The sequence below is a fragment of the Dama dama genome, chromosome 18, assembly GCF_033118175.1.
Source record: "Dama dama isolate Ldn47 chromosome 18, ASM3311817v1, whole genome shotgun sequence".
Classification (NCBI taxonomy): domain Eukaryota; kingdom Metazoa; phylum Chordata; class Mammalia; order Artiodactyla; family Cervidae; genus Dama; species Dama dama.
The window spans coordinates 89,421,918-89,446,142 of record NC_083698.1 but is presented as its reverse complement, the minus strand read 5'-3'; the positions used below and the strand labels follow the sequence as shown (position 1 = coordinate 89,446,142).

Below are 24,225 nucleotides of genomic sequence, written 5' to 3'. Positions count from 1 at the left end.
CCCAAAACACACTTACTGTCTGACACAGTCATTTTTATATCTTTTAGAGTCCCTTTTCGCACTGCTGACTCCAAGAAAACTAATTAATTATTTTAGACACCACTATTAAGTTGACACAGTGATTAATCGGATCATCCTTTTTATGAAATTACCTCTGAAATGCTAACTTCTCATCTTCTGAAACTCACTGTGTAAATTACTCTGAAGATTACATTGTTCTGGCTTTCAGCTCTGTAAATCTTAATAGCAGTTTTTTGTTTTTTGCCGAAAGCAATAAAAGCTGTCCCGAATTTATCAGGTCAATCAGGAAAGAGGCGGGCAGCAGGAAATTGAAGGTGACTCACGCCGCAAGTGGGAGTTTGACTGATAGATTGTTAGAACCTTCTGTTGCTGGTTACCGTCAGGGGACTTGGCGTCAGTGAGTCAGTGAGCAGTACACAGGCAGCCTCATGAACCAGAGGGACATGTGGAACCCACAGGTGCAGGTGTCAGGGCTCCAGCTGGAGTGAAGAACTAGTGTTCTAAGAGTGGCCCTCCCCCAACTCTCCACCCCCTCTACCGCCTTTCTTGCATTTTCTCTCAGTGCACCCCGAGTCTCTTGGCGTCCCATTTGGGCTCAAAGCCCACAGAGAACTGCCTCATGGCTTTCCACGCGGAGCAGTGCCCCAAACTCCTAGGCCTGGGGAGGGAGCAGGGAGCACAGCTTAGCTACTGCCCTCCACTTTACTCCACCCAGTGGGCAGGCTTCTGGACTCCAGGCTCCATCAACGCTGCCCCACATTAAAGCCTGCAGAGGTTCTCAAGCCTGGTAGAAATAGCAGTGTCAATCTTCATTTTTTTTTTTTTTTTTCTAGCTAGTTTTCCTTCTTTTTAGTAGTAAATCCTGAGCATCCCATGTGTGCCTTACCAGGAGAGTGTTAGAGGTCACTTTGCCAGTCCCTTTTCAGGCTGCATGCAGAACACCTTTTACTTGTTTTGAGAACAGCTGAAAGACAAAACACAGTGAACCTGTATCAGGCTTCCCACTTCTTTGCTAGTGGCAAAGAATCTGCCTGCCAATGCAAGAGACACAAGAGATGCAGGTTTGATCCCTGAGTTGAGAAGAATCCCCTGGAGAAGGGAATGGCAACCCACTCCCATATTCTTGCCTGGAGAATCCTATGGACAGAGAAGCTTGGTGGGCTACTGTCCATGGGGTCTCAAAGAGTTGGAAACGACTGAGCACATTGAACCTGTGGCCTCATTTACCCATGCATCAGCCCACCCATCCGTCCATTCATCCATCCGTGTATATTGAGCAACCTACTGCATGTAAGGCTCTGTTCTAGGCTCTTGGGGAAAACAGAACAAGAACATGGCAGAGATGATTCCTACCCTCATGACACCTTTAATAGAGAAGTTGGACAATAAATAAGATAAATACTAAGTGAGATGGTGTTCCATGCTTTCGGAAGAGGATAGGGACTACTAGTGTGGGTGGCAGTCTACAATTTTAAATAGAAGAGTCAGGGAAGGCTGAGTTGCCTCACTAACGTCACCCTAGCCCTGGCTCTGCCTCATGGAGAAGATGACATTTGAATAAAGAACTGAAGGAGGTGAGAGGCTGAGCCAGGCGAAAACTGGAAGGAAGAACCTTCCAGGCAGAGAGAACCTTCCATCAGAGGGAACCTTCCAGTGCCAAGGCCCTGACACAGAAGCATGCTTGACTGGTCGAGGAAAAGAGACGAGGTGCGGTGGCTAGAAGAGGGTGGCAGGAGTTAGAGAAGTTTGGAATCCACGGGCCATGGAAACATCTGAGTAAACTTGACACTCGGGTCTTTAAAGGAAGAAAGCATCTCTTTGTCTTGTTCCGGTGCTCCCCTGGGGTTCTGGCCTGCCCTGGTTCTGCCCTGAAGGTGTCTTACCCGCAGGCAGACCAGAGCCCAGAGCCCCGGCTAACAGAAGGGTGTGGGCTGGAGAGCATGCGGAGAGGGGGAAGCGTTTCCTGGGCTCTGAAGCCCCACTGCCAGGATTCTCCACGTGCCTGAGGAAACTGAGGTTTGAGGGCCTCTCCCGGCGGCTCCCCCTGTAGTGTCACTACGGCAAGCTTCGTCTCTGAGCAGGTTCCTTCTGCTTCACTGGGGCAGGAAGTTTACCACTTACAAGCTCCCTCTGTCGGGATTTTTCTCCCATGCCTATGCACACAGATGAGAGATAAGAAAGAAAGGCTTTCAGCTGCTGGGCCGACTCCTCCGATGGAAGGCGAAACCTTGAAACCAGACGCGGTTAATGATGCCCTCATGTTGCTCCTAAGGGTGGAACACAGTGTGAAGGAGGGCTCCCGTCAGCAGCTGGAGCGAGGCACGGTGAAAGGCAGTTCCTGTCCTCTGGAGGTCTGAGGGGTGAGGGGGCACTCCTCTGTGACACCCCCACACCCGAGGTCCTGTGTGGAAGTTAGCCTGTCATTTCATTACCCTCACCCCTTCAACAAAAGGACGACTTTTCCAGTCATGACGCCACATTGAGGTGTCAAGCCTTCCCGGGGAGGGACAGGAAGAGCCCAGGAAAGCTTCTGAGGGGAGCATGGCAGGGGACGCAGTGTCCCCCCCTAGCTCTCCCGCGCAGGCAGTTCTTTTCAGACAAACCCTGTCTTTGGGCCTGCAGCTCTGGATCGCATCTGTGACCGCCCCTCCGCTAAGCTGCCCCACGAAAGGATCTTGCCGGAAAGGGATAGAGAATTGTGAGTCCAGGGAGGCTGCGAGAGCTCTGGCAGCTGTTTTCCGCTCCCCTGGGTGTGAGGATGCGTGACAGCGCCATAGCTGTGTGTGTCCCCTGCCCTCTGGCTTATCTGCCTGTTACCCGCCCCCCCGCCCCCCCCACGGGCCCAACTCCTGCCTCTTCTCCTCCTCTCCTCCAGGCCCACGCCACGTTTCAGAACAATCTCCCCCACCCCAACCGGGTGCGTGGTGGTGCCGGCCTTCCTCCCCGTGGCTTTTCTAGCGAGCCTTTCCTTCCCCCAGAAGTCACGCTCACAAACCCGAGAGCGCCATTATCGACGGCCCTCAGGGTTGCCATGGAAACAGAGCATTCCTCTCTCCTCCCATCCTCTCTGTTTACCTTGGTAAGGGACTGCGGCAAAAACCAGCCTGCGGCGGAAAGGGAGGGAGGGCGGAGGGACGGGGAGAGGGAGGAGAGAAAGCCAGACTGCTCTAAACCAGATCATTCCGGTTCAGAGTGGTCCCCACCCCCGCTCCTCCCGCCCCTTTCCAATCCTGGGAGCCGCTCGGCTAGGCCTGGTGGGCTGCAGTGGGAAACTCTGGGCCTTCCGGTAGCGTTAGTGGAGAGGGTCCGAGGGTCCTCTCGCCGGCCTCTGATCAGAGCTAGACAGGTGTTCACGACACAGGGGCGCCCTGCTGAGGGTGGGGAGGGAGGGGAGCTGAAATCCAGCCCTGACCGGTGTGCCCTGGCCGGCCGGAAGCATCCTCACCCTGCCTGGACCACTGCCAGGTCCTCCCAACAGAGTCCTGCTTCCCCTCGCACCCTCCCTGGGGCAGCCAGAGCCTCCTTCTGTGTTCTCCCTGGCTGAAAAGCGTCTCACTTGCTCTTAAATAAAAGCCAGACTGTTTGCCCAGCTCTTCTTGATCTGCCTCACCTGCCTCTCCTTTCTCGCATTCCGCACCTCTGCTTCCAGGTTCCCCTTGCTCCTTCCTTCTAGAAGACTCCAGGAGGTGGGTTTTGTCCATGTTCGTTATAACATCTGAAATGCTCTGGTCCGTTATGGTAACATTCGTCCTCACTGGCGCTTTCTAGCTTCCTCCACATTCAATGGGTTTCTAGGTTTTATCTAACTTTTCTATGTGAAACGTAAAATAGTTCGTATTTACATCAGCCCCATTCCACCCACCCCAGATGGAAGCTCCCTGAAGACAGGGCCATATTCCCTGCTGCATGGCGCACCAGGAGGCGATTGCCTCCTCTAGGGGAGCTCCGTTGGCTTCATGTCTGCTGGCGGGGAAGAGGGGGGAATTGGCGGGGAGCCACCCAGACAGCTCTTCAGGATGCCTGAGTTCAGCACCAGGCCCCCTTTATTTATTGGCCGCAGCATTGGGTTGCAGCATCTTAATTCCCCAATTTGGGACTGAATCCGTACCCCCTGTATTGGAAGCTCGGAGTCTTAACCGTTGGACCACCAGGGGAAGTCCCCACCAGGCCATCTTGCTGCTGACAGAGAAACACTGCACAGTGTGTGTGCAGCGGGCATCCCCAACCCTGCCCAATGGGGAAAAGGCCAGGGTGGCAGGGCGGCTGGAATCTCAGTCCTGGAGTGGAGGGGCATGTGGGGTATCCTGCGTCCTGAGGTGTAACTCAGAGCCAGAGCTTCACCGCCCCAAACGGCCCACCCCCAGGAGGTGGGGGTGGAGGGGTGTGGTTCTCCAGATGCCCTACCACTAGGATTTTCTTGGTCATGACCTGCTATCTGCAGCCAGGCCCTGCCTGGTGGATGACAGTTCTTATAGAAAACCTCTCGGAAATGTAGGCAGGGCGCCCTTTTTCTGGGCTTTGCAGGTCTGGGTAATTCTCGTGGCAAATCACATAAGTTGGCTTGTCTTGGTTTCACAGCTTGTGAAAGGGGGTAAGACTTCTCCATCCTTTTAATCATCCAGTCATTTACAAGCAGACTTGGCCAGAAGGGACCCAGAGTTACAGTATCTTGAAGAACTAAATAGAGCTGCACAGGGTTCTGCATTATAAAGGAAAAAAAAAAAAAAACCACCAAGAACACACACTTAAGGAAACAGCAGCTCCCTCTGCAGCCCATCTTATCTCCCAAACTCTAACAGTTGTTAGCTCCTTTGTTTTTTTCCTCCATTTCTTCTTTTTAAAATTTTATTTATTTAGGCTGTGCTGGGTCTTGGTTGCTGCGCAGGCTTTTCTCTAGGTGTGGGGCACAGGGCTTCTCACTACAATGGCTTTCTTCTGTGGAGCATGAACTCTAGAGTTCAAGGGCTTCAGCAGTTGTGGCTCCCCAGCTCTAGAGCGCAGGCTTAGGAGTTGTGGTATATGGGCTTTGCGGCATGTAGGATCTTCCCGTGGGATCAAACCCGTGTCTCCTGCATTGGCAGGCATAGTCTTTACCACTGAGCCACCAGGGAAGCCCCTGTTTCTTCTTGACATTTCTAATCAATACGCTTTCCTGGTTATTTTAGGTATTCTATGTATTTCCTTCCTGACATGGAAAATGAGGATTTCTCTCTTCCAATACTCACTCTCTCTACTATCTCATCTTCCTCTATTTAGTTTCTTTCCTGGGTTATCTTTACAATTTTAATAAGTAAAGTTACTTCACCTTTATTTCTCATTCCATCATCTCTAGAGAGCAACCTAATAATGCTTATTATGTGCCGAACATCGTTCTGAGCACTTTACACATATGTTTAAGCCACACAATAATATCAAGAGATGGGTTATAGTTATTAGCCCCATCTTAGGGAAAAGAAAACTAGGACTATTTTACTATTATCACTAGTGGTTTACCAAGAGGGAGAGGAGATAAACATGGGTGGCCAATCTGTCATCCGTGCACTCAGTTCTAACAGGGCAAGTTTTCGGAAGCATTCATTTTGGCCTTTGCTCTAGAGTTCCTTGTTGGGCAAATAAGTGTGACGGTGACAAGGAAGGTACAGAGGTCTCCTGGCCATCTCAGCCAGCACCAGGCAGTTAGCTCAGCTGTGGGACAGGGATTCCCAAATGTCATTGATAAGCGAAAATGCAATCAACTAAGGAGTTTGTTCAAGTAACTCACCTACAAAAACAATCTTTGGGATTTGGACCTAAGAATCTTTGCTTTTACAATCATGCCTCATGCGTAGAAACCAGTGATTTTTCCCTTGAATCATACAGATAGTCGTGACTCTGTATGTAAAGATTCACATTTTCCCTCTGAATTCTCTATAGCTTCTCCAACCCTTCAGAAGTCTTGGTACATCCATATAAACTTGTCTAGCAATGGTCTGGGGAATATATGGGACGAAACAGTAAAAGAGGGTATGACTTGCCCCGCAGTCACTCCCTTGCTGATGTCCTGGAGGGAGCCAAGTTGTGTTGAGGGGACTACGTGTGTCCAGGAGTTCCAGAACGGGAGCAGAGAGAAGGCACACACAGTGCCTGTGGGCATGAAAGGTGGAAGACACACAGATATTACAGAGAAAAGCTGTCCCTGTGGGTGGTAACGGAGAAGGCAATGGCTACCCCACTCCAGTACTCTTGCCTGGAAAATCCCATGGACGGAGGAGCCTGGTAGGCTGCAGTCCATGGGGTCGCTAAGAGTTGAACACGACTGAGTGACTTCACTTTCATTTTTCACTTTCATGCACTGGAGAAGGAAATGGCAACCCACTCCAGTGTTCTTGCCTGGAGAATTCCAGGGACTGGGGAGCCTGGTGGGCTGCTGTCTATGGGGTCGCACAGAGTCGGACACGACTGAAGCGACTTAGCAGCAGCAGTGGGTGGTAAAGGATATGGTGGTGGCAGGTGGGACTGATGCTTAGGTCATACAGGTGAGCTCACATTACCATCAGACAATCACATTACCATCAGACAATCAATGTGGCCTTGAACCAAATAGATCTGGATAAGATTTATTGATCAGATTGTTTTAGAAAACCAACAGCAAAACACTGACAAGATACATAAATACAGATTGGACATTTTAGGGTAAATTCACTATATTTCCTACCTGCTTGTAGGAAACCAGGTAAGGTGGAAAAGCTGTCCTGATCATATGGCATGCACACCAGACTGCAAAAGGACTTCCACACTAGTTAACAGGACTGTGGCAAATAGCTTTAAAGTAAGGCAAGCATCGTGTGTGGCCTAAGCATACCCTGTACCAAGAGCCAAGCCCAGGCTCGTCCTCAGAGACTGAGTGAGGGTTCCCTTTCGTGCCCACGTCCTTCCACTGAAAGCCTCACTGGAAGGTGCTGTTAGAGGGAGATGCCTGGCGCTGTCCCTGCTCAGACTCTGTGTACAAGGAAGTGGCTTTAGAGAAAGTCAGTGTGTTTCTGATGCCTCCTTTGTATTCTAAATGTGCAACTAGTAAAACAGCAATTACTACAGCTTGGTGACTGCGCTCTGACTCACCCTGTACAGTGACTAAGCAGGTCCTTTTCAAAACTTATAAAAAGTGAAGAAGAAAAAAACATTAAAATTATACTAAAAAGATAGTACCACTTTTTGAAGCACAATGCAAAACTTTTTTTCTTAACACCAGATGAGGGAAGAAGTCATTTTCCACCGAATCTAATGACCTTAGAAGGGAAACACCACTGCTGGGCATGACCTGGTGGCGACACACAGAGGACATGGAACTCTACCAAACCTACCTCAGGCCCTGCCAAGGCCCTGGAGCCCCACGGCATTTGGGTAACTTAAGCAATTGAAACCAATGGTGACTGGTTTTGGAAGCTTATGATCTTAGGACCATAAACCCTCCTCCATCCTGGAGCTCAATGCTAGAACAATGAAGAAGAAGGAAAATGGTTTATTGTGCTACATCAGAGGGCTGGCAGGTAGACAATTCAATAACCTATACCACCTTCTAAACATCTGTAAGACACATAAAAACAAACTGGTTTTAGAGAATTAAGACCAACATGGTCTTAAAGGATAATTTAACCTTTCCTACAAGCCAAGCAGTACGGCTGGTAAAGGTATCTCCTAAGGAAAACGAAGGTTCCTTCAAGAACAGTGGACAAGCAAATGTTTGCAAAGAGAGCCAAAGAAATGTATTCAAATGATGGGATTTCTTGTGCATCATACACAGCTCTTTCTTCTTATATGTGCTAAGAGTTCTTTGGTGGTTACAGGAGAGACAGCCTAGAACTCAGGGCAGGAGACTATGCCAAAGCAGGAGAGCAAAGAGTGTATCTAAACTCAGCATTAACAGCTGTCATCTTGTTGACCAATTACAGCTAACTGAGCTGCTTTTATGTTCGCTGGTTTCTAGCCCCTCCGGGATTCCTGCTTTTCCATTTCTAGCTACGCATTAGCCCCACTCCACTGAAAATGAGGTACTTGTGGGAAAAGGGTAGGGAGAAGGAAGAACTATAAATGAATCAATTTTTTGATAGGAAAGTTGAAACACTGATTATCTATGGATTTCAATTATCTGTGCTTTAATCTGGTTACTCTGGGTAACCAAAGGTCACTGTTAATATACCTTTTGTTTAGAAATGTTAATGTTTATTATTATATTTTAAAATTAGCTATGTATTGGACATGAATAGTTTAGGGCAAATTTTTATATCATGTTCCAGGGCCCTGAAAAAAGAAGATTCTACCAGTAGAAAGGGTTTCAGTTTGACCCCTGAAGAACAGTTAAAATTTCAATCTATTCTATATTGGTTTATAGATTTTCCAGAATATGGAAAATACTTTATTACATGAAGAAAGTCATCATTTTCTTCATGTAATAAAGTATTACATTCACAGATAAATTAGTATATACATGGGAGAACTGATAGTATTAAATATTAGGTTTTAATTCTCCATTTAAAAAACTTCTTATAGGTAGACTTCCTTGTTGCTGGGCAAAGAAATGTAAAAAGATATGCAAACATGAGATTGAGTACAAAGATGACTGGGGAAAAGTCTTAGTGGTAATAAGCCCAAGAAACAATAAATCTCTAACAGTTGCAGTAAGGAGACACTGGACTTGAAATCCAGGTTTACCAAGAGTTGCCCTAAGTCAGCCAATCACATCTCAAATTTCTGGTATAATTTTAACTCTAAAGTAGTGAACTGGCTTCCCCAAGACAGATACAAAAAAGTAGTCTATCTGCTTTACAGTCATACCTTATATATAATCTGTATATATCCATATGTGTTTCTATATATTGCACTTAAACTTATAGGACTGCAGTAAGATGGCTGGGAGTACCTCAAAGAGGCAGAGAAGCAGCAGGCATAAACTTTCCTAAATCAAGTAGCAGTGTCAGGCATTCAGAGTGCTGGTTATGGATACACTAAATGCCTGGTGACCCCCTATATAAAACTCTAGTCATCTACATTTAAGTCATCATACACACAGTCTCATTTGGCATCCAGAACATGTGCACCTGTGTGGTTCTATAGCACTCAAAGCTGATCATACTACATCATTTTCACTAGTGTTATATTAAAAGAAGACACTTTAGACCAAGGGTATGTACTTTTATGAAAATGTCACACACAAGGTCTTGGATGTCAGGCCTCCAAAGTCCACATCAAAGAAGACTGCCTTCCGAAGGCTTTAAAAAGGAGGCTAGCAAGTGTGGATTGAACCAGTCTCTCTTTTAGCTCTCAGGTGTCGCAGAAGTAGAGACCTGCTTATATCCCAAGACTATGGAAGGATAAGCACAGAGGCTGAGCATTCAGTCTTTGGTCCCTATGAATCCATGACAAAGATCCTTCTGCCACCATGAGTAGTGTGACTTAATTATGGATAGTCCCCCCCCACCCCCCAAAACATCCAGAGACTAGACTGGAGTCTTTCAGTGAAGCTTTGTTTTGAACTAACAGAGTTGCTCAGACTGACTTGGTCTGGAGAGAGCTCCTCACAGGAACAAGCCTAGCAGTGGGTGGTAAGAGGTTAAAAGGCCAGACTGATCATGGCAATGTGGGGGTGAGGCTTCCAGAGGAATTGCTCCTTTCCTTATCTCCCCTACCCCCTCACCCCCGCAAAGGACCCAAACTCACATGAAAGATGATAAGACCCTTCAGAACACAGGCTCCATGAACTCAATCCCACATGGTTGGGAGATTATAATAAGGCCAGGATGTTAGGAGTCCAAGTCCAGAGGCCACATTTTTCTCTTTCTCAGAACCGAACACTAGATGGTAACTTTTCAGCTACAACTCAAAGGTGATTTTAAATCCACACATGAGCCTAAGAGATTCCCTTCTGAGATGAAGGAAAAACAAGAATAATCTTAAAAGCTAAGTGAAAAAGAGGCACTTAAAGGAAAAATATGTCCCCAGTCTCCTGTCTGAGTCTCCTGTTGTGATGTAACCAACAGGATGATCAGCACTGTGCCCTCCTGCACACCTTTAGCACCTTTCATACACATAAGGACCTCCAACTGCTCGTGTCTCAGTAGGTCACTGATGGCAAAGCAAGTGAAAATTTAAGTAATTTCTGTTTTAAAATTAAAATACAATATAAAACAAACCAGAACTAAAGCTTCACACCAAAGAAGTGAATGATTCTCAGTTTCTTTTCTTCTGCATGCTAGTTTTCAAAATGATACTTAGTTCTTCAGGAAGAATGACCCATGGCTTTGCCCCAAGACCTTTTATCCAATTACTAGGCAATTACAGCACCATGCACATTAAAGCAGACAGAAAATGAGGCAAAAAACTAAGAAAAAAATCAAGGGCCAATTTGCTTTCTAGAGATAAAACCCACTGCCTGAGAATATGGTAGGTGCATGGCCTAGAGTGAGAAAAGAAACGTTCTAAAAGGAAACAGCCAGCATGACAGTCAAAGCTCATAGCCCAAGAGCAGAAGCCCTTCCTGCCCTGCTCTTCTCTGGCCTCTCGCGAACCTTATGTACCACGGTATGAATGCCACACATGTTTAGGGTCTGCAGTTCCCCATGATGGAGTCAAAAAGATACGTGAAACCATTAACAGGCATAGGAGAATTTAAAAACTGCCCAGAATGAAGAACTTTGACCACCATAAGTTTCTTGATTTGAAATGTTCTTGTGCCATAATTTCTAAGAGCAACAACAGACAGCACAACCACCACACACGGTGAAGTCTTTAGACACGTCAACTCTCACTGCTGGCACCAGAAGGATGAGAACAGAAATCACTGACTGAGAGTTGCTGAGCTGCTCAACTTTCCTCTAAAGTAAGTTCAAGGGCAGGTTTGGGTATCTAGGCCGCAAGACACCAGCCACTGCTGCCATCACATCCAGCTACTCAATTAGATGTACCTTTGAAAACAGCAAGTTAAACACTGAGCTTTCCCTATAATCTGCAGGATTCTCAAGGTTAGCCTTCTTGTTCTGTCCCCAGTGCTGCTTCTCGTTGTTGCTGGATTTACTTTTTTTTATTTTTGTTTTTACTGATGATGTTGCTTTAATTTATAGAGCAATGCCTAACATGGTCATATGGTGAGAGTTCCTTTAACATTTTATCTTATCTTGATTCATAATGTTATGAAGGTAACTTTCAGACTCTCCCTCAACTTCCATCAGGGAAGAGGGAGTATGTGAGTATGTGTGTGTACTGGGGCAGAAGGGAGAGAAGCAAAGAAAAAAGCACAAGGGAAAGTGAGATTCCATAAACTTAAAACAATTTACAGAAAGGCATCTGATGTATTTTCTGAATAAGGCCTTGATCAGGGTAACCAATTCTCTCTGTAGCACATTCTACACTGCCCATAAATAAAGGAGTCTCTTTAAATTAACATTTCCAGTATCAATGAACAGTCCAGTAATCCTCATTTCAAGCGCTCGATGAGTCCCTGTGTGAGTCCAAGGTGCAGAAGCTGTGTTCGGGAGAGGTTTGCTAGGTTGGGGAAGGCCGCAAGCAGCTTCTCCCACGCCAGTTCCAGCAGGCTAGGAACCACCAGCCAGATCTTAAACAATGACCCAGTCCGTTTATTTTCGTGGATGTTCACCACTCCTCCATGAATGTACATGCAACCAGCCTATGAACAAATGGCAGTCAATAGAGGATAAATAACAGATACTTAAGCTGAAGATTCAGCAAAAAAAATTCATAGTAGGCTGAACTGAATGAAGTGAAATAAAAAATTTCTCACTGATCCCAACATAGTGCAGAGATCAAGAAAGATTTATATAATGAATGAGTTACTAAGGGAAAAACTAGAGATTACTTTTACTTCAACAACTTTGACATCGTTAAACCAAGATTATATTAAGTACCCATCGTGCCAAAGATAAGAATACAGAGATTAAAATAAAGCTCTTAGCATTCAAGAAGCTAGTAGAATCTTCAATAACACAGCATTTTGGGGGTAAAATTATTCTGCCCTCCCAGGAAACATCTTTGATATCACTGTCAAGGCCTGAATACCACATGCAGCATTTCTTTTACATTTTATGCGGCTCTTTTAAGCTTGTACATGATGGATTTTCTCCCTTTTTCTCAGAGGAAGAGCTAGTTTTGGAAGAAAGGTTTTAAAAACACATTCTTAATCCAAGCTTTGCTAATATCAGACATCTTTTTTTCTTGCTCTATCCCTTAAAGTATTTCCTTATCATCTGCAACTACATAAAGAAGATAAGAAGACAAAAACTTACTGGTGTAACAGCTGCACAGTGAAAATAAACTGGCTCTGGCATGGTAGCTGGGAGCTTAACCCATTGAAAAGTCTGCAGATTCAGCTTCCAGATATCTCCCAGGATCACTTCTCCATTATAGCCCCCGCAAATAAACACATCTATCAGTGGAAGAGAAAACCAAAATCACGCAAAGGGAAAGAGCCACGGTGCCAGCATGTCCTGTCGTAGCTCTCATGGCTAGCTGACATGGGGCCAGTCCAGCTCCCACACCATAGGGGACTTCAGCTGGCGGGCTGCTCACACTGCTGCCTTGTCCCTCACCAAACTCTGAACTCGGTGTTTGGATTTTCTCTAGGGCTAAGGATACAAGCCTCTGAGGAGGCTTCATGTCCAGGTTCTTAAATTCAAACACCTTCAAGTGCCAGGCATAGGAAGTGAATGAGCAAGAAGGTTCAGGGAAAATAGATAAACCAGCTATAGGAGTGCACGTGCTCTAACGGGGAAGATGGTGATGCAGCTCCAGCTAATGGAGCTACACAGGACATAAGGTCAGCGATGGCCAGACCTTCCAAGTTTATAAGAGAAGTTGGAAATCCAGATTTTTTTGAAAAATGAAACTTTTTGATTTTTAAGTATTGACCACTAATTCAATAACTGTAATACACACATGAGCCAAACAAAACACAACTGTAGGCCACCAGTTTGCAAACCCGTCTTTTAAATAATGTCCCTAAAAGGATAGACATTTATCTGCCCATAGAGACAAACATTCTCTATGTAGACAATTAGCCTGCAATGTTCAGTTTGGGGGCACAAAGGTTTTTCCAAGCTTTCTTCAGCCCAAAGAGAACAGTCTGAAACCCAAGTTGATCTGTGCTAGTTATTAATGTCAGGAAAAAACCTTTCCAAAATCAAAGTTTTTTTTTTTTTAAATCGCTGTTATTGTTCGGTTTGTTTTTGTAAAGTCAGTTATAACCAAGTATACAACATGTAACAAAGGCTATGTGAAACTTTAAATGCTCAGAACTACAGCTGAGTTCAGCTTGTATGGTACCTGGATTCAAAGAACCAAATGAACCCTTGTCTTAACTCAGGTCTAGATCAAGTTTAAGCCAATACCTAATTAAACTATAAAATACACTAGAAACATTTTTGGCTAGGATTCAAAAAAAAGTATGGTTCCATTTTTAGAGAGGCAAGGCTGAACAATGCCACTATCTATAAATCTTGCCCAAAGAGCAAAGCATAATAAAAAGCACCTCTGTACTAGAGATGGCAGCATAATCCTAGTAAAATTTGAACTAAGCTGCTAAAAGGATATAGGCTATCAAACTCGTTTATACACACCTTCTTCCTCTCCAAAACTTTAAGGCAGTATATCCAACTATAAAATAAACTGTAAATTAAAAGACAGGAAGGTTGTCCAAAGAGGAGTCATTTATCACACTTAGATAAAGTAGCTGCAGCTGCTTTCTGAAGCCTGTTACAATGCCTGTGTTGTAATACAGCCAAAGAATGAGCTAAGAGTTCTATTTGGCATCAGACGGAGAACAGAATAAACTTTATGAAATAACACTCTAAAGGAGTTATTACAATGTTAATACAATGTCTACCAAGGTCTCTATTGTATGTCAGGATTATTAGTGTTACCCATAATAACCATAGACATCTGTTAAGGTACAGTGCTGAAAGATTAGGTGGTATAGTAAAAGCTTACTTATCGCTTATTTTTGAGTTCTCTGATAAGAAGGAACCCAAGCACATGAGTTTACTTTATGAAAATTCCTGAGAGAAACATAACTTTATGGATTTCCCTTTAAGTATAAACTACAAGAAATAGACTCTCCCCAAAGGTATGCTATGACTCTTTTAGGGTTATCATTAAGAAATAAGATATTCTCAGAATATACAATTACAAAAATGGAACCAGCATGCTATTTGAAATCCTTACCATTTTTTATTTGAACACAACTGTGACATCTCCGGGCTGCAGGAAAACCTGCCAAACACATAAACATGGAAATTCAATTATTCATAAGATACAGCAAAAGACAAACTATGAGTAAGTTATTTAAAACAATCCCTTTGTTGCATTAAGCAAACACTGACTAGTCCTTCCAACCCTCCTTTATTTCACACTCAAATAAAGCCATCAGAAGTTCCATCACAATGATATAATGTTAAGATCTCAGCAAAATAAAATGAGGTGGCAGTGGGCAAAGGTTATTAGTGGATCTCCCAAGCCCTTTTACCCACAAAGAGACAGGTACATCTTGATTTAAGTGCCTACTTCTTATCCTACCCAGATTTCCCTCTGCCACAGAATTCAGCCATCCCCATTAAAAGTCTTTGCCCAGCTGCTGAGGAAGAATAATTGGGCTAAGGAATACAAGTAATTTCTCTCTTTTTCCTAGTTCCCCAACCAGGGATCAAACTCGTTGTCCCCTGCAGTGAAAATAGGAGTCTTAACTACTGAACCTCCAGGGAAGTCCCATAAGTAATCTCTAATACCAGTTCAACAGATATTTTTCTTGTCATATAATGCAATAAAATCACTTTTTCACTTTCAGAACCAACTGAAAAGTACATTTATTAAAGATAAATGAATCAATATTTTAAATTTACCTATTTTTTCATGGGGTTTTGTTGCAATTTCCTCCCATGCATTCGTTTCAAGGTTGTATGCATGAATCTTGGAGACAGAAAATAAGAAGACACACAAATAACTTTAGTTAGCCCGAAAACTGGATTTTCACAACAGCCTGTACAAACATATTCCTGGTTGAAAATGCTCCTTTTCCTTTGCTATTCTCTGATTGTTCCTAATTCTAATATAAAGCAAAACATTAAATGAAGCAGTTGAAAATTAAGCACATACATAATTTTATTATTTTTAAGTCATAGAAAAAAATGAGGGGAAAAGTTGGAATTCTGCTGCTTCCACATTTTCTGTGATAAACATGTATCATTTTTATAACAGAAAAAAGCAACTGTTTTTAAGTAAATATGAGAATGCAGTTTTGACAAAACTTGGAAAGGACCATTAAGATTCCAAAGCAGACCAGGAGCTCTGAGGCCTATAGACTTCCTCTGGGACACGTGGATTTAGAAATGCCACAGGGATGGATGAACAGAAGCCCTTCAGAGCTCAGCTTTCTAAGGTTAGTGATGTGTCGTCCTAAACATGCCTGTTCTTTTTAGATACACAGCACTGACAATGAGAACAATGTGACATCCTGAGAATCCTGGTTCCAATTCTAATTAGCTGCCCCATTTGAGCTACTGTATCTTTCTTTTAATATCTTTTCTCATCGAGCACAAAGGGATAAGTCTAATAAAGGATCTTCAGTGTGTGGTTACACAACTGTCAACGGGAAAGCATTAGGGGCACAGAGTTCAACCCTATATTATAAAGAGCATCCAACACAAAATAGGTCTTCATAAATAACCTGCTTGAAAATTAAAATGTCTACCGTAACAGAGCTGTTACTCATTATGCTCAGTGTAACAATGCCTTTCCTCTGGCCCTCTTCCTCTCTCTCCTTTTTAATGTACCTTGTTTAAGGAATAAGCTGTCCAAGAAGTACCACCTCCCAAGATGTAAATCCTCTGCCCATCATGTGCAATTTCATGTCTGTACCTGAAAATATACAACAAATACATTTATAATTAAGGGGGAAATGACCTACGTAAGAGTTGGCTGGAAGACTTTTACTGCATCATTATTTATAATAATAAATTATTGGAAATGACTCAAGTGTCAAATAATAATAAATTGGTTAAATAAGCTATACAATATAAAAAATGGATTAGTATGCAACAAATGAGAATGTAGATACAGAGAATGTTAATATATTGAAAACTTCTTTTCATGTCACTGACTGAAAAAATTCAGTTAGATAAGAGCAGATAGGTTATAATCCTACTAAAAATTTAGATATACAAATAATGCACAGAAAAATGACTATAAGGATACATGTAAAATGTTAACCCTGGTTATCCCTGAGTTTAGATTTTATTTTTTATTTTCTTCATTTTGCTTATATGTATCTTCTAGATTTTCTATAATCTTTTTGTGGTAACTGTATAAGGGGGGAAAATATTACAGTTTTAGAAAGTGATCTGCCCACATTTAATCAGAAAGTCTAGACTATGGGTTTTCAAATTAACACACTTATTTAACAGATACAAAGATTATCAGGAAAAATCATGCTACATAAAGCTGTGAATATAATATGAAACACCTACCAGAACTTTTATCCAAGTAGTTTAGCTAAAAGCTGAAACAATTTATAATATATCCATAAAATTACTCAAAGAAGGCAACTATGTGAAAATATTTTGAAAACTTAATCTAGTTTCTCCTTTTCCTGAAGGCCTTGGTGCTGAAAAAATATTATATATCAAAATTATTCCCTGTACCAAGCCATCTCCCAAGTCCTCCTATGGTAGTTCTGCAATAATCAGAGCACTAAGATACTACAATAGAGATAAATCTTCCTTAGCACCCATATGCCATTTTTAAAAAGCCAACAAAGAATAGTCTAACAGTAAATTAAAAATTGTTTACTGTCTTTGCTTTTAAACTAGGGGGGGTGGGGAAAACGCCTCTTTAAGTTTTCTGGTGAGTTTAATTCTAAGAAGAGGCAACTGCTGTTAGGAAAGAAAAATGAAAGATAGTTCATGTAGGACTGCTACTAAAAGGTAACTACAGAGAATCATGTGATGTCTGAGTGTTTAATAGAGCACTTAAAATACACAATCTTCCCTCCCTTTCTTCCATCCATCCAACCACCCATTCGATCAACATTCACTGAGTACCACATGAGCAAGGCACTGTGTCCTTCCTGGGGATAGGTTGTTAAGCAAGGGAGCCAAAGAATCCTAATAGGCAAGTTAAGAAGGGAAATCAAAAAGTAACTAGAAAGTAACTGCTGTGCCGGTAATATGAAATTTAGTTACAATTGTTACCACTGTTTTTTTCTTTTTTCACTGTTTTTTTCTAAAGGGCTGCTGCTGCTGTCGCTTCAGTTGTGTCCGACTCTGTGCAACCCCATAGACGGCAGCCCACCAGGTTCCCCCGTCCCTGGGATTCTCCAGACAAGAACACTGGAGTGGGTTGCCATTTCTTTCTCCAATGCATGAAAGTGAAAAGTGAAAGTGAAGTCGCTCAGACATGTCCAACTCTTAGGACCCCATGGACTGCAGCCCACCAGGCTCCTCCATCCATGGGATTTTCCAGGCAAGTGTACTTTCTTAATGCAGGAAAACTGAAGCATAAAAGGAAGTAACGTGAAAAAAATGCTATAGTTCAGAGGGAAATAGTTCCTCACCAGAAAACCCTTCTTTAATGCTGAACAGGGATCTAATACCCAGTCAGCTATTTCAACCAGGGCAAAGGGCTTCTTCAAACCATACTGCCAATATTCTAAAAAAAAAGTAAAATCTTAGCAAGAAAGAATATGCTTTAATCCTAGAATCTCACCTCTCTTCTGGTAGATCACAGGATAGGTTGTTTGGTTTCAGTTGTGTCCACTCTCTGGTATTGAGATCTAATTTGTGCAGGTCTGTGCTGTAAATATAGCCAGTTGTCCCTCCAAATACATAAAGGGAGCCATTGATGATAGCCATAGCCTGGATAATGAGGAGATGTGAACAAGACTGCCTCGTTAACACGTGATTAAAGAATGTAAACTTATTAGATACCCCAAAATCAAGTTTTATGAAGTTTTCTTGTACTTTTTAATCCTTCTAAAAATCAGACCCTTAAAGGATTAAAGATTTTAGAGAACACAGAGATTGTTTTTAGAAAAATAAGTTTTGCTCAACTGGAAAGCAAGTTCTGTCTAGATGGGCAAAGGGCTCCTTAGGGGTCTTAGCCAACCAAAGAATTTACAGATCATGGACATGAGCATTTCCACTGAAAGCTGCTTCACTTTCTAAGCAGTCTAGAGAAAAATGTCTTTACGAGGAAGGAGCAGATATGAAAATAAGACCCCAGAATCCCTTAAGTAAGAAAGTTCTCAAAACTTGACATTTTCCACAAGACTCTTCTCAATGTAAGTTTGGCTTTTGCTATAGTCATTTCTTAGAGTTTAAACCTGCGGTGGGATACAGTCCTTCAGTATGTGCTTCTACACACAGTCCAGAAGCTACGTATCAGTATCAATGCCAGCTAGTTGAGAAAGAAGCCATTGCTTTGGCTGTTTTAAGCTTAGCCCATTATTCTCAAAGGGTCTCTGATGTATGAGTTGCTTCCTACCTTTTCGTACAAAACTTTCCAAACCTAAAGTCTGAAGTACTAAAACCTAAAGTGAAAGTGAAAGTGAAGTCGCTCAGTTGTGCCCGACTCTTTGCGACCCCGTGGACTGTAGCCCACCAGGCTCCTCCGTCCATGGGATTCTCCAGGCAAGAATACTGGAGTGGGTTGCCATTTCCTTCTCCAGGGGATCTTCCCGACCCAGGGATCGAACCTGGGTCTCCCGCATTGCACGCAGACACTTTAACCTCTGAGCCACCAACTGGAAGCTAATTTCTGTGTAATCTGTGTTTTAGCCAAGATCTGTATAAAAGTCTCTTAACCAAGTGCAGGGATCATCTACTCTAAACTTAGGTCAGAAAGCTCTTCAAAGCATCATATCACTCTAAAGACGATAGAACTTGGACCATATATATAGCCCAATCTCTCACTGAGGGTAAGTGAGGTCCTGATATTTAAGGAAACTTCCATATAGGTCTAGATCATTGATCCTAAAAGTTGGAGTAGGAAAAAAAAAAAAAAGAGGGAGGAAAAGAACGGAAAGAAGAAGGCAAGCAACCAGATTTACAATTTCACACTGGAACTGAAAAATCGAATAGTAACAATGGATTTATTTTCCATTTAAAAAATTGGTGGTAAAATAAATATTCTGACGTTGTTCCTGGAACTAAAGAATCTGAACAAATTCATCCACCATGACTGGCCATAGATTGGTACCTGTCCATATATACGACTGGGTTTCTTCCCCCGACAGCTGAGCAAAGCCCATCTCTTATATTTCACGTTGCAGACGTGGACGTCATTGCCATTGCTCTCACCAAATGGGATGCCAGTACCTCCAAACACTAACAGGTTGTTTCCATGCAGCACAACTGGGAAAGAAGAAGCATGAATTTCATTTTCATACTGGCTACTTGCATGGTACTCCCACATTAACCCAGGATATCAGAGAAACTAAAAAATGTCTGCTTTAATGCTTTCAGAGAATAGCTCAAACCACTGACATATAACTACTGTAAGTTCTACAGAAAAAGATCTAATTCACACTACATCACATGGCTCACTCTTTGATACGTGACATGTATTCAATGCACATTTTTGGAATTCATGAAACACGGTATATAACAATACAGAATGATATGAACTACAATCCACCACTGCTGCTTAACGCAGTTCAAGTACACAGTAGAGCAGAAGAAAATGAAGGCTCATCTTTGCCTTAGCAAAGACCCAGTGGGACTCAGGATGAAGGGATAAAAGGATCATTCTGTTTTTTTCCAGGGGAATGATCGCTACATGTTAAATTATAGTTTCTGTCATCTTAATCCTACACCTGATAAAAAGAACATGAATATCCTGCTGGCAACTTTCTGTTCCTGTCATCAAACACACTTGTATATTCTTTCTCTTATGGCAAATATTCTGAAAATACAGCTACTGTATCACTTCAATGATTTTTTTTTAACCAATTCTTCAATTGATAGTGTTAGAGTCAACAGCAGGAGCTCTAGAGACAGTGAAAGCTGGGTTTTAAGTCTTATGTGACCTCAGGAAAGTTATTTAATCTCTTTAAATTAATTTTTCCAACAACCCTATGAGGTAGGAACTATTATTCTCTTCTTCATTTTTATAGATGATGAAATAGAAAGTGGTGAAAGGTTTAAATAACTTGTTGAAGGTTTTCTAAAAAGGACCTTGTCAAGCTAGGGTTCAATCCCAGGCAGTCTGGCTCCAGAGCCTGCACTCACAGCCACTGTCCTTAGGGCCTCTCTAAAGCCTCAGTCTCCTCATCTGTACAATGGCAAGAATTCCAGTGCTGGCGCCAGAGAGATGCATGTGAGATACCATGTGTGAAGCACTTTGCTCAACAGCTGTAAACACCATTTATTGATCTTCTACTACATTTTGCCAGGCTTATATATGATACTTTATGTTGTACCCTCTGAGATATTAATTCCATTTTATGGGTAAGGAACTAGAAGTGAAAAATCATTAGGCAAGTACGTGACATACAGCTAAATTCAAACTCAGGATGATCCAACTCACAATTGATTCTGAATACAATGCTATATAGTATTATCATAGTGAGAGTCTACCCATTAATAGGGCTTAATCATATTACTATTATGATTTAGTATTCTTAAAAATCATTAACAAGAAAAACACCTAACATTGAACCAGACCTCTGAGATGTTTCATAAAGCCCAAAGTTCAGAACTGCTTGCACTCACGTGACATAGATGCCAATTCTCGGGGCATGTAGCCATCTGTGCCCATCTGGTGCCATACTCCTGTAGCAAAATGATACCTCCAAAGCTCCCTGAAGAGAGGATAGTCTTCATTATCTGGCCCTCCTGATTCATCATAATCTGGGTTATAACCTCCAAACACATACAGATTGGTATTATCTGCCACACAACGATGTCCACTTCGTGCTGGTGGAGGTCTATGGCCTAGGAGAGAAGACGACAGTTTTCCACAGGTGGCCCAGCAGATTAAAAGTACACACAAAATTTGGTAACAAGCATTTTATCTTTAAAAGGTAATCAGGGAAAATTTATGATGTGGATGCACTTTTTTTAAACTAGGTTATTTTATATGTTCACACATACTACTTAGGACTTTAAGGAGCTAGTCTCCATTTCTATTTCATAGAACTATTTTCAAATTTTGATAACTGTAAAAGGATTTTTCCCAAGGGAAGCAAAACAGCATCATAAACTTGAGAAAATGGCTGGTGACGGAATTTTCAAGAAAAGGAGGAAGGAAGGGTTTAAAAATCCAAAAGCTAAAAGGACGGATTTTCTATTTTCTTAGAGGAGGAAAAACACAGGCCAACTAAATTAAACTGAAAGTATTAGAGAACTACATAAATATAATCACAAATGTGAATGAGTCATGTATAAATAAAAATACACATACATAAAACCTGTGACTTTTCTACAATATATAATTATACACTTAAAAAGAAAACTGGCTTTCAAAGAGTTATAGTGAAGTTTAGAATTTAAACACCACTCCAGGCATTATGGTAGTTAACAAAGAATATCCCTATACTTATCTTAAAGAGCATCTTTCATCCTATTAAGAACTTTATTAAGAAAAGCTATTTCAGGGAATTCCCTGGTGGTCCAGTGGTTAGGATTCAGTACTTTCACTGCTGGGGCCCCAGGTTTCATCCCTCATTGGGAAACTAAGATCCCACATACAACACAATTAAAAAAAAAAAAAAGCTGTTTCTACAATCTGTATTTGCAAGCTCTCTTTAAGTTTAAATTGTCAGCTAGTTCACTAGAAGTTACTTCGATTATTTTAGAGTAAAAAAACCCCAGATTTATATTATTTCTACTATCCTTACAATTTTTGTACCAGTCTACACAAATCCTTACAAAGCTATAGAACCAAAGATGATTAAATATACACTGGATGGAGTAAGGTACTAGGTTGTCTGTTATCCTAAAGACTTATCTACTTTCATGTATTACGAATGGATACTAGTATAACATTAGTATTTATGACAATGCTGGACACCTAATAAACACTGTTATATAAACATTACCAGCCTAATACAGGCCTCACATATATTTTTTTAAAATCAAAATCCTACTTCCTACGGTATGCTTTGAAACAAGAACTGAAATGAAACTGCACAGACCTAGAAAAACTAAAAGCCAAATGAACAAACCATGGCCATCGAATCACTCAAGTCCAACCTGTAGGTCCTGAGAAGTTCTCAAACAGCATTTCAGAGCCTTCCCTGCTCCTTCACACTCCTGCCTGTTTAAGTCTGTCTCTTTGCTTGGAAAGCCGAGTCCTTCCCTTAGCCCTTGACCTGGTCTACCTAGCCTTCAATGCGGAGAAGGCAACGGCACCCCACTCCAGTACTCTTGCCCGGAAACTCCCATGGACGGAGGAGCCTGGTAGGTTGCAGTCCATGGGGTCGCTAAGAGTCAGACACGACTGAGCGACTTCACTTTCCCTTTTCACTTTCATGCATTGGAGAAGGAAATGGCAACCCACTCCAGTGTTCTTGCCTGGAGAATCCCAGGGATGGAGGAGCCTGGTGGGCTGCCGTCTGTGGGGTCGCACAGAATCGGGCACGACTGAAGCGACTCAGCAGCAGCAGCCTTCAATGTCTGGTGTGGCAAGACCTCAGAGCTCAGTCCATATAGCTGTCTCATCAATAAAACTCTATCGCAAAAACAAAAACTCTATGGCCCTGGGAGTTCCCTGGTGGCCTAGTGGTTAAGATCCTGGGCTTTCACTGCCACGGCCCAGCTTCAATCCCTGGTCAGGAAACTGAGATCCTGCAAGCTGTGTGGCACGGCCAAAAAAAGAAAACTTGTGGCCCTTACTGCCACACCACTCAAATTATTAGGACAGACGTGGACAATTAATAAGATGACTACACGATAACTAGATAAGTACATAATAAATATAATATTACACAAACTATAATCAGTTTGGAGTTTACTCATGAGCTATGATTTATCTCAAGTGAAGAGCTAAATTTCTATTTCTAAAAATCTTGAAGCAGAAAATGTGGTGTGGAAGGAAGAGCAATAACTTCTATAAATATCTAGATTTGAATCCAGGTTCTAACTGCTTCCTTGAACAAGTCACTGACCCTCACTGAGTCTCAGCTTGCTTTGTATGAAGGAATAATATTTCTGTACTTCACAGATTTATTATACTTGCTATTTTGTTAAACTATGTTTATTGGTTAATATATGCATCTTCCTAGGAGGCAATAAACTATTTGAGGGAAACAGAATGTATTTGTATTTACCTTTCTATTACCAGGCCTAAGGAACACAGGAACTACTGAACAAATTTACAAATTTTAATTTTTCTCTATTCATTTCATTAATATTTTTCTTCTCCAAATAAAGGGCAAAAATCACATATAGCAATTATTTCTGTATCACCACAACATCTAAAGCAGAGATGTATAACAGACACTAAAAGTTTCATTGATATTAACTTCAGGTCAAAGTTAACAGTAACGGGAATGATCAAAACAGTATACAGCTCTCACTGGACTTTGATACTGTACTTAGAATGAGATACAATTTTGGGGACAGGAATTGGATTATGCAATGGTCTTCTTAAAACATAAATGCTTCTAAGAATTAGCAAGACAAATTTAATGAAAAAAAACCTCAACAGTTGCTATGGTCAACAGACAGGAACTCTAAGATTCTCTATAGTGTCATTTGCTTTATTACCTGGAACCAACAGAAATTTTTGAAACTGCTTTTGAGCAGATATGAAAAGACATATAGTATATTCCAGGATTTTCTCTAAATGACTGCACAGCAGAGAAGTCATTCCATTTTATGTTTACTGCCAACTATTTTTGAGACAAATGTAACTTATATGATTAAAGGTTGAGAAGTCAATGAAAAGATGACTTTATATTTATCCATTTATTAGTTGAGCCAAAAATATTACTGGGCGCCTGCTATATGGCAGGTACTGTACTAGGTGCTAAGGATACAATGATAAGATCATTCCTTTCTGTCCTCTGGGGCTTAGAGTTATCCCTGTGCTGCCCAAAACAGTGGCCGCTAGCCACATATGACTACCAAGCATCTGAAATGAGGCTGGTCCAAACTGAGTTAAGCTTTAATTGTAAAATGCTCCCTGGATTTAACAGACTTAGTATCCAAAAATGAATGTAAAGTTACT

General features: G+C 42.0%; 1 protein-coding gene across 5 annotated transcripts in view; it reads right to left on the bottom strand.

Moving 5' to 3' along the window:
• Window positions 1–6,601: 6,601 nt before the first annotated feature.
• The window catches only part of KLHDC10 (kelch domain containing 10), a 61,909-nt gene continuing 44,285 nt past the window's right edge, over window positions 6,602–24,225 (bottom strand). For all 5 annotated transcript variants that reach the window (XM_061165796.1, XM_061165792.1, XM_061165793.1 and 2 more), the window contains 8 exons: window positions 20,766–20,987; window positions 19,252–19,406; window positions 17,761–17,909; window positions 15,831–15,915; window positions 14,901–14,967; window positions 14,227–14,274; window positions 12,294–12,433; window positions 6,602–11,677 (listed from right to left, as the gene is read on the bottom strand). In XM_061165796.1, the coding sequence (XP_061021779.1) occupies window positions 11,468–11,677; window positions 12,294–12,433; window positions 14,227–14,274; window positions 14,901–14,967; window positions 15,831–15,915; window positions 17,761–17,909; window positions 19,252–19,406; window positions 20,766–20,987 (1,076 nt within the window). In that variant the 3' untranslated portion in view covers window positions 6,602–11,467. The remainder of the gene's footprint in view (window positions 11,678–12,293; window positions 12,434–14,226; window positions 14,275–14,900; window positions 14,968–15,830; window positions 15,916–17,760; window positions 17,910–19,251; window positions 19,407–20,765; window positions 20,988–24,225) is intronic.